Source organism: Geotrypetes seraphini, chromosome 5, assembly GCF_902459505.1.
Source record: "Geotrypetes seraphini chromosome 5, aGeoSer1.1, whole genome shotgun sequence".
In the NCBI taxonomy this organism is placed as follows: Eukaryota; Metazoa; Chordata; class Amphibia; order Gymnophiona; family Dermophiidae; genus Geotrypetes; species Geotrypetes seraphini.
In genome coordinates, this window is record NC_047088.1 from 258,586,288 (window position 1) to 258,600,401 (window position 14,114).

Sequence of the window (14,114 nt, forward strand, 5' to 3'; positions counted from 1 at the left end):
ACCGACTCCAGTCTCAGCACATCCTTGCGATAATGCGGCCTCCAGAATTGCACACAGTATTCCAGGTGGGGCCTCACCATGGATCTATACAATGGCATAATGACTTCCGCCTTACGACTGACGAAACCCCTTCGTATGCAGCCCATGATTTGTCTTGCCTTGGACGAAGCCTGCTCCACTTGATTGGCAGACTTCATGTCCTCACTGACGATTACCCCCAAGTCTCGTTCTGCTACCGTTTTTGCTAGGATCTCGCCATTAAGGGTATAAGACCAAATCAATGCTATTTAATTGGAAAAAAGACATAATACTTTCAAAACCGTTCATTCTCAATAACATCCCACTTAATTTGGTAACCTCGGTCAAAATTCTTGGTGTACTTCTAGATGATAAATTGATCTACCACGAACATATCTCTCTTATCGTTAAAAACTGTTTCTTTAAATTACGTCAGATTCGCTCAATCGCCAAATTTCTTAGTTTATCTTCGTTAAAGATACTTATTCACTCCTTCGTAATATCAAAAATTGACTATTGCAATGCCCTACTTATCAACATTACACAGAAAGAAAAAAGGAGATTGCAGATAATACAGAATACGGCCATAAAATTAATTTATAATGCGAAAAAATACGACCACGTTTCCTACTATTAATAGACGCTCACTGGCTACCAATTGGTCATAGGATTTTATTCAAAATAATGCTTCTCATTTTCAAGACCTTAGCATCCAATGAACCACAATTTATTTCTAGATCACTAATCCCATATAATACCCAACATTCACTCCGATCATCAGATCAAAATCTACTTTCAGTACCCTCCTTGAAAATGATAGGGACAAGGAGATCAGACATGTTCACAGTGATGGGACCACAATGGTGGAATGCCCTTCCCCAGTATATTAGAACCGAACACGACATTGTAACATTTAAAAAACTTTTAAAAATTTATTTATTTAAAGATGCTTTTAATTCTTGAAACTTTTACTCGCTTTAGGGTTACTCCTTAAATTGTGCTTTGGTTTATAAACCCTTACCTCCTGTTTTTCCCTTTTTTACCGAACCCAATATTGTAACTTTTTAATTTCTTTCCTCACCCCTCATGTATGTTTTTAATGTAATTATATTGTTAATGTGTTAGTTTCTTTGTTTTCTTTACTTGGACTATGTACATCGCCTAGCAATTCTAATAGGCGATTCATCAAATGCTTAAATAAACTTGAAATTTGAAACTTGATAGAACCAGGAAGGAATGGGGGGGGGGGCATGTGAATCTAGAGTGGGGAGATACAGGAATTGTGGTTAGAAAGAGGAAAAGGGGAATCTGAGAAAGAGGAAGATGTTGCACCTGAGAAGGACAAAAGGTGAAAAAAGAAGCGGAATGCTAAGACTGCAAAGGCTAGTGAACGCCCCCGGGGGCGGGGCCTGTGGGCGGGGCCTGGCCTGCATGAGGTCACGGACGGGGCGGGCCCGGCTCCTTTGTACCGGAGCGGCGCAGGGCTGGAAGGCTCGTGGCTCCGATCGCGGGGCTCCTCCCTCCTGGCAGCCGGCGGACCGCAGGTGAGGCAAAGGCGGCGGCTGCCTCTTGGGCTAAGCTCGCCTCGGGAAGGTGTTTGCATGCTCGGGGAGGGGGGGGGAAAGGACTGGCGGGGGCGGGTGCTGGACTGGAGAAAAGCGGCGCCGAGCTCCAGCTCTAGCTCTGGCTTTGCAGCGAATCGGGGGGGGGGGGGGGGAGGGTTAGGTACAGGGAGAGATATCCCCTCTCCCCCCCCCCTTTTCCCCTCCCCCCCCTTTTCCCCCTCCCCCCCCCCCCTTTTCCCCCTCCCCCCCCCCCCTTTTCCCCTCTCCCCTCCCCTTTTCCCCTCTCCCCTCCCCTTTTCCCCTCTCCCCCCTTTTCCCCTCTCCCCCCTTTTCCCCTCTTCCCCCCTCTTTCATCCCCTCTTCCCCCTCCCCCTTTTTCCTTCCTCTTTCCTCCCCTCTTTCCCCCTCTCCCCCCTCTTTCCGCCCCTTTCCCCCCCTCTTTCCCCCTTCCCCCTCTTCCCCGAACCGGAGGATGAATTGGTGCTGGGTCTGCCGGATCCCCTCCTAGCAGCTGGCACTGCAGATAGTAATAGACTAATCCCTGCCCCCCCCCCTCATTTCCTGCTAAAATGCTGCATTCCCATCTTCTCCGCCTGACCCAAATAAACCCAAGGCTATCAAGATGTTCTCTTATGTTTGCATGGAGGGAGTCGAGTTGTGCCTGTGTGTATTGAAACATGACATTAAGGGATATTTTCTTGGCGCTGTGACATTTGCAGCCCATGAATAAATCAGAAGATTTCCCGGGACTAATTGCTTAGTTGTGAAAATAGAATTTAGTTTTGCTCTGACATTTAACAGCCTTGATTTAAGAGAAAAGCAGACGGCCTTCCAATTTGTTCTGGACCCTTTTTTTTTTTCCAGGGGTTTTATTTAAATAATAAAAAAAAAAAAGTCGACTAATGCAGATAATGCAAACACACAATCGTTATATGTCCTATTATTGCCTGGCAGGATTTATTAAAAATGCATTTAGTCAAACGAGTGAAAATGCTTGGAAAATCCATAAACGGAGTAATTGGTTTGTAAGATGGGCTGAGCAACAGAAAGCTCTCTTCTTGACAGATGCGCTGAGTCTGGCCTTGTCTACATAGTAACATAGTAGATGACGGCAGATAAAGACCCGAATGGTCCATCCAGTCTGCCCAACCTGATTCAATTTAAATTTTAAATTTTTTCTTCTTAGCTATTTCTGGGCAAGAATCCAAAGCTTTACCCTGTACTGTGCTTGGGTTCCATCTACCGAAATCTCTGTTAAGACTTACTCCAGCCCATCTACACCCTCCCAGCCATTGAAGCCCTCCCCAGCCCATCCTCCTCCAAACGGCCATACACAGACACAGACCGTACAAGTCTGCCCAGTACTGGCCTTAGTTCAATCTTTAATATTATTTTCTGATTCTAGATCCTCTGTGTTCATCCCTCGCTTCTTTGAACTCAGTCACCGTTTTCCTCTCCACCATCTCTCTCGGGAGCGCATTCCAGGAATCCACTACCCTCTCCGTAAAGTAGAATTTCCTAACATTGCCTTTGAATCTACCACCCTTCAACCTCAAATTATGTCCTCTGTTTTTACCATTTTCCTTTCTCTTCTTTTTCTTCTAAGGCTCCTGAATTGGGCACTTTGATTGATATAGTACATGGTTTCCTGTATGCGTCGGTAAGCTTTGTATGAGCTGGCTCTGATGTATCTTATTGCCCAGCTTTGTTCGATGTGAACCGCCTAGAAGTCATTCGGTATAGAAGAATAAAGTTATTATTATTAATAAAATATTACATTACATTAGTGACTTATATTCTGCCTTTACCTTGCAATTCTAAGCGGATTACAGTATAAGACAGCTGGACATATCCAGGAAGTTACAATTTAGGGGATGTTTACAGTTCTAAGCGGGAAATAGTACAAAATAGCTGGGATTTTCTAGGAAGTTACAATTGGGGGATGCTTACATAATAGATGCAAGGAATTACAATTTAGGGGACGTATACATGGTGGATGCAGGGGGATTACTGTATAGGGGAGGTTTAAAAGAGGAGGCAGAGGGGAGAAGTTGGGGAAGGGAGGAGAATTGAAGAATACTAGTAGGGAAGAAGGGTTTAGGCTTGGTTACTCCCAACCGACCCTAACAAGTAACCAGGACCACGGTGGAACGTGATTTAGGAGTGATCATTAGCGACGACATGAAGGCTGCCAATCAAGTGGAGAAGGCTTCGTCCAAGGCAAGACAAATGATAGGCTGTATCCGTAGGGGTTTTGTCAGCAGAAAACCTGAAGTCATAATGCCATTGTACAGATCCATGGTGAGACCTCATCTCGAATATTGTGTTCAATTCTGGAGATCACACTACCGAAAAGATGAGTTGAGAATTGAGTCGGTTCAGCGAATGGCTACCAAGATGGTCTTGGGGCTCAAGGATCTCACGTATGAAGAAAGGTTAAAAAAACTGCGGATGTACTCACTGGAGGAGCGAAGAGAGAGAGGGGACATGATTGAGACCTTTAAGTATATTACTGGGCGTATAGAGGTGAAAGATGATATCTTCAGTCTTACAGGGCCCTCGGTAACCAGAGGACACTCGCTGAAAATCAGGGGAGGGAAATTTCGGGGTGATGCTAGGAAGTACTTCTTCACCGAAAGGGTGGTCGATCATTGGAACGAGCTGCCTCAGCGGGTGATTGAGGCCAGCAGCGTGTTAGATTTCAAGAGAAAATGGGATATTCATGTGGGATCCCTGGGAGAGTAAGAATCAGGGAGTGAATCATTGGTATGGGCAGACTCGATGGGCTATGGCCCTTTTCTGCCGTCAATTTCTATGTTTCTATGTTTCCCCAACTTCTCCCCTCTGCCTCCTCTTTTAAACCTTCCCTATACAGTATCCGTTTTAAACACAGGATCTGAAACCTTGCTGGGGCTAGAACAGAGGAAATGTGAACTGGCGTAGTAAGAGGGGTGCGGTCTGCCCCGGGCGCGGTCTTTGGAAAGGGCGCAAGCGCCCATCCTCTCCACCCCCCCTGCTGTGCACCTCTTCCCTCCCTTGTATCTCTTTAACTTTTCCTGCGCGAACAGCGCTACAAACTTGCTGCCCGCATCGGTGTTGCTTCTCTCTGATGTCACTTCCGTGGCCCGCGCCTAGGCAGTGACATCGGAGGGATAGCCAACATGACGCAGGCAGCAAGTTTATACTGTTGCTATCGCCTGGAAAATTTAAAAGGAGCGGGGGCGTATGCGGCAGGAGGGGTCAAGGAGAAGTGGGGGTGGAAAAGAAGGTGGGGAGTCAGGTGTCCCCCCCCCCCGGGCGCCACGTACCCTCGCTACACCATTGCCAGCTACCTCATTTAGGAGTCCTTTTACTAAGTTGTGGCAAAGATTTGCCTTAGTGCGGGGTTGTGCAGCGGTTTTCCTGCGTGCCAAGGCCATTTTTACCACAGTTGTGAAATAACATAACGAATTTATTTGTATACCGCAATACCTGGCAGATCTATGTGGGTTACAACAAAGTTAAAGTAAACGAATACAACAAAGCATAAACATAATACAGTGTTTCCCCCGCAAACTCACAGTTTGTGAATCGCGGACTCTCTCATTCGCAGTTTGCTCCGACCGCCTCTTCCTGTAGTAAAGTCGGGCTACACCAATCAGGAGTGATGCTGGTTCTCGGGGAGGGGGGGGGAACAAATCAAGCGAGTTTCCCTTACTTCCTATGGGGGAACTCGCTTTGATTTACGAGTAATTTGGTTTACGAGCATGCTTCTGGAACAAATTATGATCGTAAACCAAGGTTCCACTGTATTGTATTTCCATCCCTACATTTTGTATTGGTTCTGTTTGTCCAGTAAGTCATGTTTTTGGTATATGAATTTTTGGTTCATAGACAAAATCGCCGAAGACAAAGGTGCGCACCGACAACTGAGCGCAAGATGGAAGCGCGCACCGAAGAAAAAGAGTGTTTTTAGGGGCTCTGACGGGGGGGGTTTGTTGGGGAACCCCCCCCCTTTACTTAATATAGATCGCGGCGGCGTTGGGGGGGGTTTGGGGGGTTGTAACCGCCCTCATTATACTGGAAACTTAACTGTTTCCCTGTTTTTTAGGGAAAAAGTGAAGTTTTCAGTAAAATGTGGGGGGTTACAACCCCCCAAACCCCCCCACAACGCGGCGCGATCTGTATAAAGTAAAGTGGGAGGGGGTTCCCCCCACCCCCCGACGGAGCCCTTTAAAACAATCATTTTCTTTGGTGCGCGCCTCCGCGTTGCGCTCAGTTGTCTGCGCGCACCTTTGTCCTGGTGCGTTTTTGACCTGACACCGAATTTTTGTTTTCCTATACGTTGTCATAAATTGTTTAAGAATTGTGCATCACCTTGAATGTATGACTAGGCAATCAATCAAATTTAAAATGCACTTGAACTTCTTCTAAGAATGCTGCCAGACAAGTATCCTTGTTCCTGGTTTTTTGCGGTTCATATGTTGGACATTCCAGTTTGTAAAATGGATTTCCAGTGTGGGCAGCCCACACTGGACATCCTGATGTATTTCCTATCGGCCAGTACTTATGCAATGGGAGTCCATTTTAACATAGAAACATAGAACATGATGGCAGAAAAGGGCCACGGCCCATCTAGTCTGCCCACCGTAATGGCCCACCCCCTAACTACCTCCATGAAGAGATCCCATATGTCAATCCCATCTTTTCTTAAAATCTGGCACGCTGCTGGCCTCAATTACCTGTTGTGGAAGATTATTCCAGCGGTCAACCACCCTTTCGGTGAAGAAATATTTTCTGGTGTCGCCATGAAATTTCCCACCCCTGATTTTCAACGGACGCCCTCTTGTTGCCGTGGGTCCTTTAAGGAAAAAGAGATCCTCTTCCACCTCGATACGGCCCGTGACATATTTGAACGTCTCGATCATATCTCCCCTCTCTCTGCGTTCCTCGAGTGAGTACAGCTGCAACTTACCCAGTCGTTCCTCATACGGGAGATCCTTGAGTCCTGAGACCATCCTGGTGGCCATTCGCTGAACCGACTCAACTCTCCGCACATCTTTTTGATAATGCGGCAAATAAATGTCACGTGCTAGACGTCTCTATTCTGACTTGGATGTCCTTTTGAAAATGCCCATTCAGGTGCAAGATGCGCGCTTTGCGGTACAAGCGGCGGAAGCTCTTCTTGTCTATTTGAGATCCATTTTTGTGATCCCTGCTTCAGAGAGCACACAGTCAATTTTTGAACAAATTAGGAGATGCGTCCCCCGCAGGGCTGTCCAGGTCCCCCTTTCTTTTGTTTTGGCTTTCTTGATGCTTGTCTTTACCTTTTGGAATCCCCTGCACTGGTGTTTTTGGATCGGTTGAGCCGCCCCCCCCCCCCCCCCCCACTAGACTTGGTGTCCCTTGGTTTGGCTTCTGTTTCCAGACTCGGGTTGGATATGGTGGGCAGGATGGGGGGGTGGAGTTGGCAAATTGAATTCTTTCTCTCTTTTAGCACCTGTTCATAAATTTTGTTTGCGGTTTCTTGACATGTTGGTGCAGCTGGGAGTTATGTGAAGTGGGGTGGGGGGAGGGAGGAATTGTTATTTTTTTTGTTTTATTATGAAAATTTCAACTTGTATGTTTTGCTCTGTTCCTTGCCTTTTCTTTAATAAAAAAAGATTTCATTCTGAAAATGCCCGTTCCGGTTACTCGCTCTGCACCCGCCACTGGGGGATTCTGATCAAGTGCTCTGGAAAGAGCGCAGAAAGACTGACTGTAAATATGGTTCTACAACAACCAATTTCCCTATAGTTTGATACAATTACTGTTCTTTTCTGTCCCTTTAGGCTGAGAATAGACTGTTTTAGATCTCATGGGTCACCAGAAGCAGCAGCTACAGGTCCCTGTGCGCTGGGACTTGTTGGCGACACACACGCAGCACAGTACCTGAAACCCTGGACCCGCCGACCAAAACGCTTCAAAGCGATATGGCAATGGAGGACTCGGCACAGAACGAAATCAAGAGCGCCCCACAGAGCCCCCTCCAGGGCTCCTTGCGTAAATCTACACCAGCCGCTGCAACGGTGTCCTTCGAGGGTGAAGCCACTGTGGAGAGGAGAAAGAGGAGAAAGAAGGAGCCCCGACCAGAGTCCATCATAGTCTACAGGTCCGAGGGAGACAAATTAGAGGAGGAGCAGACGGAGCAGGAAGGAGGCGAAAGAAGTGTGGAGGAGGGTTTGAAATTCTTGGGCAATGAAGGAGCAGAAGGTAGGTGTCTGTCTCTGTTGAATACCTTTTGATGAACTTTCAAGAGCGCAGCTTTCTTTATCAGGATGTTGCTGCCTGAATTAATAAATATCAGATTATAAACCTGTAAATTAAATAGCTTTTTTTTTTTCCCCTGACCTTTCTGTCTAGGTGGTCAAGTAGATTAGCACAGAACCATGCTGATTCTTCAAGTTGAAAGAATAACTTCTGGGATTGCTCACACTTCAGTCTGATAGAGTTGGTTTTTTTCCTGTTATATTCCAGACAGAGTTTTGAGCTTTAGGGCTAAAGTAGCCCCCCCCCCTTCTTTCAGGGTGCTGAAGCATTGCCTTTTGTGGAGACTTGACCCCCTAGAGGAGTGGTCCTGTGCCACCATTTTGGAAGATGGCGACACTGGAGGCAGAAGCACATGAGCATTGCTCCTAGATTCCAGTGAATGCGAGTCCTAGGGGGAAGTCAGGGGTCCAGAGGAGAGTTCACTTGTTCGCCAAGGAATATTTTTTGGGGTTGGGGTTTGGGAGGTGAGAATTGGAATTGAGGGTGAGATCAGAGTGTCTGGCAGGTTTAGGGTTTTTTTTTCCTTGGTTTTTTTTTTTTAATATACATAAGTTTTAATAGATACAAGTAAAACACTTGAACATTGCAAATGCACTTTCTCCAAAGGAAAAATGGTATCAAAAGGCATCAGTTTCAATAAATAAGAGCCTCTTTTACAAAATTGATTATCGTGTGCCGGTGCAGTAAATGCACCGAAGTAGAGAATGACACGGTGACAAAATTCATCACTATTCCCGTCCCTGCGGATATCCGTGGGAAACCATCCTGTGTCATTCTTTAGTGTCTTTCTCAACCTCAGTCCTTCTACACCAACATTCTTCAAAGCAAGGCTTCAGGGTCAGTGGCTGGGCCCATTCTTACTTGGTTTCTTATGTGAGCCAAGTATAGGATGACGAAGCCATTGTGACATCACTGATGGGGTTGGCTCTTAGGCATTGGTAGAATGAGGCATTATGACATCACAATTTCAGCTCTGGAATGTTGCTACTCTTTGGGTTTCTGCCAAGTATTTGTGACCTGAGTTGGCTACTGTTGGGAACAGGATGCTGGACTTGATGGACTTTAGGTCCTGTCCCAGTACCGCAGGAAACCATCCCGTGTCATTCTTTAGTGTCTATCTTGACCTCAGCCCTTCTACAACGGTATTCTTCAATGCAAGGCTCGAGGGTCAGTGCCTGGGCCCATTCATACACTGAATTCTTATGTGAGACAATTTAATTAACCACATTTCAAGGAAATAAAGGAACAAACAAGGGGCCAATTTAGGAAAAAGTGAAAAGGTAGGAGAAACCTTTCATTAATAGACAATGAAAAATAAGTCTACTTATGTGATTCCTCTGCTGAAATAGTCCCAGATGTTATGTCCTCTCCTATCGGAGTCCTTGCTGCTAGAAAACTCTTCTTCAAGTGAATGAGACCCATAAAGACATAAGACTTCAAATCAATCTGCACAATATATTTACAGTTTATGGTTTGGATTTTAGTTTCAAGTTTTATTTTGATTTGATAAATCGCTTATTCAAATTTACTAAGCGAGTTACAATACAATAAAGATGAACATACATTTAGACATACTATTTAAAATTTAAAAATAATGGGTTAGACCGACAAACTTACAGACTAATTGATAGACAAGGAATGGAGGAGTAAAGTTACAAATCAGTGCTTTAAAGTAGGAAAAAGAACCATAGATGGAAAAAACATTAGGGAGGGGATAATATAATCCTGGAAGGTAACTGCTTTACAATTTGAGTATAATTTAAAGATTAAAAGCATCTTTAAAAAGAAAACTTTCTAAGTTATTTTTAAACGGCTGAGATCATTTTCCTCTCTTATATATTGAGGCAAAGTGTTCCAAAGTTGTGGGGCCATCACCGAAAACATATCATGGCATCTGGTTCCGATAACTTTCAAGGAAGGGACTACTATGAGCTTTTGGATTGTAGATTGGAGGGAGCGCGGTGTATTATAAGGAATAAGCATTCTATTAATAAAATTGTGGTTCATTGGTGGACAGAGTTTTAAATACTAAGAGTAATATTTTAAAGCTGATACGATGGTTGATTGGAAGCCAGTGTGAATTGATCAGGAAAGGAGTAACATGATCATATTTCTTACCGTTATGGATAAGTTTAACGGCTGTGTTTTGTATTATTTGAAGATGCTTCTTTTCTTTTTGTGTGATGTTTATTAAGAATGAATTTCAATAATCAAGTTTAGCGATAATTAAGGAGTGGATTAAAATGTTTAGTGATTTTGGCTCGAGAAACTTAGAAATCGAGCGAATCATGCGTAATCTATAGAAGCAGAATTTAACAGTATTACTTATGTGTCCGTGAAAGGAGAACTTATCGTCAATAATGACACCCAATATTTTTAAGGACGTTACTAAATCCAGATGAATGTTATTAAGAGTTAAGAATACTCAAGCTTATTCCCTTTTTCCACGGGAAAAGTAAAGCTTATTGGTTTTTGTATATTTAGAGCTAGCATGTTGGAATTGAGCCAGTCTTTGATTGTCTCAAGTTTTTTGTTGATCTCAAGTATTTCCTCTGTATTTTCTGGATTTAGGGGATGTGAAAGTTGAATGTCATCGGCATATGTGTAAGTAATAGAGCCTATCGATTGACATGGACTTAATAGGGATGATAGAAAAATGTTAAACAATAATGGGGATAGAATGGATCCTTGGGGAATGCCATAATTGAGAGTATAAGACTTTGATGTCGTGTTATTGAAGCTAACTATGGATGATTGATTAGAAAGAAAGGAGGTGAACCATTCTAGTATTTGATCACAGACACCTATAGATTTTAGTCTATCAAGAAGTAAGACATGATCGATGGTGTCAAATGCTGCTGACAGATCTAAAGAGAAAAGAATAACGGAGTTATGATGGTCTAGGTGGTAAAGTATATTTGTTGTCAGACCAATCAGTGAGTACTCTGTATTGTGGTTTTTTCTGAACCCTGTCTGGTTTGGATGTAATAGATTGGTTGATTTATTTAATATGTCGCACCCTTCCTTAGGCAATAACAGCGGGTCACAATGAAAATGAAATCGTAAAATCACAGAAAGGTAAGAAGTATATTGAAAGAAAAAAGTTTGTCCCAGTGCTAATACATGGGGGTTTCAGGAAATGCTAGTTTTGGGGACATAAATAGTAATAGTAAAAATAATATTTTAATTTTTCTATAGTACTGCCAGATGCATACAAGAGACAGTCCCTGCTCAAAAGATCTTACAGTCTAATTATGACAGACAAACACGACAAAGAGGGTGAAACAATACACGCTGCACGGGTAGGGAATTTCAAAGGAGGATAGGATAAGAGACTTGACAGTCAATGACCAACAGACATGGGTGCTTTACCAGTGGATTGGGTTGGGACTTAAACTCAGCTTCAAAAACCTGGGCTTTTAGCATGGATTTGAATACTGCCAGAGACGGAGCTCTATGTACCGAGACAGGCAGGTTGTTCCAGTCGTACGGCGCAGCAAGATAGAAGGGACAAAGTCGAGAGATGGCAGTAGAGGAGAAGGGCACTGATGGATTTTAGCAACGTTGTAGAGAAAGAAACGGCAGGTTTTAGCAGTCTGTTGGATATGCGAAGAGAAGGAAAAAGATGAATCAAAGAAGATCCCCAGGGTTGCGAGTCGAGACAGGAAGGATGAGAGCAGTAAGGGGAGGGAGGAAGGGGAAAGGCAGGTGTGAATGTTTATCATATAATTGAAAAATGTAAGTAATGGTTATTTAATATGTTCTTGAAGAATTGAAGGGGGGAAGGCCGGTCAATCTGATCACGTGTCCCTATAGGCAGGAGGGAGTGGGCTTTCCTCCTGCCGATTTGTCAGCGGAAGGTATGGGGAAATCGGGGGGAGGGGTTTAAGGAATTGGTGGGGGTGAGGGAGGGAGACAAATTTTTTTTTTCTCCCTGCCGATTCAGCTAATCCTGGCAGGGGAATCCACAATCAGCTGAGCCAGCAGGATTGCACCGAAAACGGCTCAGCTGGATTCCCTTGTCACGATCAGCTGATGGCCTTTCAGACAAGGTAGTTTGAAAAACTTGCTTTTGTGCGTTTTTCATGTGGACGTTTTTATATTTGAAAGTGGCCAAATAAGATAAGAGGTACTAAGGACTAAAAGGTCTACATAGATCATTCTCAAAAATAAAAGATAGACGTCTGGCTGTTTTGAGAATGGACATCTTCTCTACTGGAATTCTGGATGGTTTTTTCCCCCCCTACAAAATGTCCAAACTAGACTTAGACGTCCTATTGAAAATGCCCCTCCACTTGTACAGTAATGTAAAGCAAAGTGACTTAACTTTTAATGAGACTTTTTCTTCATCTGCAGGTGGGTGGAACATGCCATTGGACAGCCGCTATGTAACCTTAACTGGGACCATCACGAGGGGGAAGAAAAAAGGTCAGATGGTTGACATTCACGTAACATTAACCGAGAAAGAACTACAGGAACTCACCAAATCCAAAGACTCCTGTAAAGGTGAATTGACCGGGGGGAAAAAGACTTGTGAGGTTGGCTTGGAGAAGGGTCCCCATGTCTTGCTATGGAGCATTTTTTGTATCCCTGTTGTTTTTGTACTGTCCTTCATAATGTCATTTTACTACGGAACCATCACTTGGTACAACATCTTCCTGGTTTACAATGAAGAGAGAACTTTCTGGCACAAGATCATTGTCTGCCCCTTCCTCATCATTTTCTACCCAATTATCATCATGGCCCTGTCGCTGTCCTTGGGCCTGTACACTGCGGTTACCCAGATCTCCTGGTCCTTCATGGAGTGGTGGCATACGGTGAGGGATATGGAGAAGGGCTTCTGTGGATGGCTGTGCAGCAAGCTGGGCCTGGAAGACTGTTCCCCCTATAGCATTGTGGAGCTTCTGGATTCAGACAACGTCTCGGGCAGTCTCTCTGGAAGAGGCTCTGCCCAGGGGGTGGAGACTTCCACTGTCTGATTCTTCAGTTCACTCACTGAGTTTTGCACCCACATACATCACTAGGACCACAACACACAATGGCCTTTTTCAGACTCAGATTTACAAATATAGCCCAGAAGCTTCAGTCTATAGATGAAATTTTCCACACCTCGTATGGAAGTTCCTACATGTCGTACATAAGCATCTTCTAAGATATTTCATGTCATTCAATTTTCCATATCATTCAAACACATTTAGTTCATTTAGACATTCCCCACTATGAGATCATGAATTTGGGGCGGAGGAAAGGTATATCTGAGATTTTGGATGCATAATCTTTAATGAATGAATTCAATGAACTAAATGTGTTTCAATGATATGGAAATTTGAATGACATGATATATCTTAGAGGTTTACATTCTTCACAAATTATATTGATTACTCTAAGAAAAAATATTTCAATACCATTTTGGCAATTACATGAGCATCTGGCATGCGTGCTCATTTAGTGGATTTCTATACAAGTCACAGTGGGAGAGGAAACCAGTGTGGTCTTTTCAATAATGTAATTGAGGGTTTTTTGTTGTTTGTTTTTAAATATATAACATGATATGCTGCTGATTTCGTACAATGTTGGGTGTTAGGAAAATTGCATCATGATTATGTCTTGTGGCAGGCGGAGAAGACGTAGCTGCCCTATTGAAATACATGAGCGTATGTAGCGTATGTACGCACACCAAAACGAGGAGTTTTCTGCAGGCTGGAATTCAGTGGCGCAGTAATAATAATAATAATAATAACTTTATTCTTATATACCGCCACAATCTTGCGACTTCTAGGCGGTTAAGGGAGGGTCCACCCCGGGCGCCATCTTGGTGGGGGCCCCAGCACCCATATTCCTCTCTGCTCCTTCCCGACCCCTCCTCCCTGCTGTGTGCCTGTTCCCCATCCCTTCCCTCATACCTCTTTAATTTCCCCGGCACGAGCAGAATCACAAAATTGCAGTCCACGTCTGCTTTCTTTGATGTCGCTTCTGGGTCCCACGTCTAGGAAGTGACGTTGGAGGGAGAGCCGACACAACGTGGGCAGCAAGTAAGTGATGCTGCTCGTGCCGGGGAAATTAGAGAGGTACGGGGAAAGCAAGGGGGGGTGCGCAGCGGGAGGGGGGGACGGACCACTCGCCCTCACTACGCCACTGCTGGGATTGTCTTGTTATAAAGAGGGAATGCAACTTGCTAAAGAGAATTAGGAAAGACTGAAGGCAGGTTTGTGAGTGAAACCATTGCAAATGGTCATTCCCTAC

The 14,114-nt window shown here is 44.2% G+C and overlaps 1 protein-coding gene across 1 annotated transcript; it reads left to right on the forward strand.

Annotated features, from left to right (window-relative positions):
* The first annotated feature begins 1,487 nt into the window (after positions 1 to 1,487).
* On the forward strand, positions 1,488 to 13,426 carry TMEM169 (transmembrane protein 169). Its single transcript, XM_033946138.1, has 3 exons — positions 1,488 to 1,562; positions 7,394 to 7,814; positions 12,228 to 13,426. The coding sequence occupies exons 2-3, from the start codon at positions 7,535 to 7,537 to the stop codon at positions 12,848 to 12,850; spliced, it is 903 nt and encodes a 300-aa protein (XP_033802029.1). The 5' UTR covers positions 1,488 to 1,562; positions 7,394 to 7,534; the 3' UTR covers positions 12,851 to 13,426.
* Positions 13,427 to 14,114: the final 688 nt, after the last annotated feature.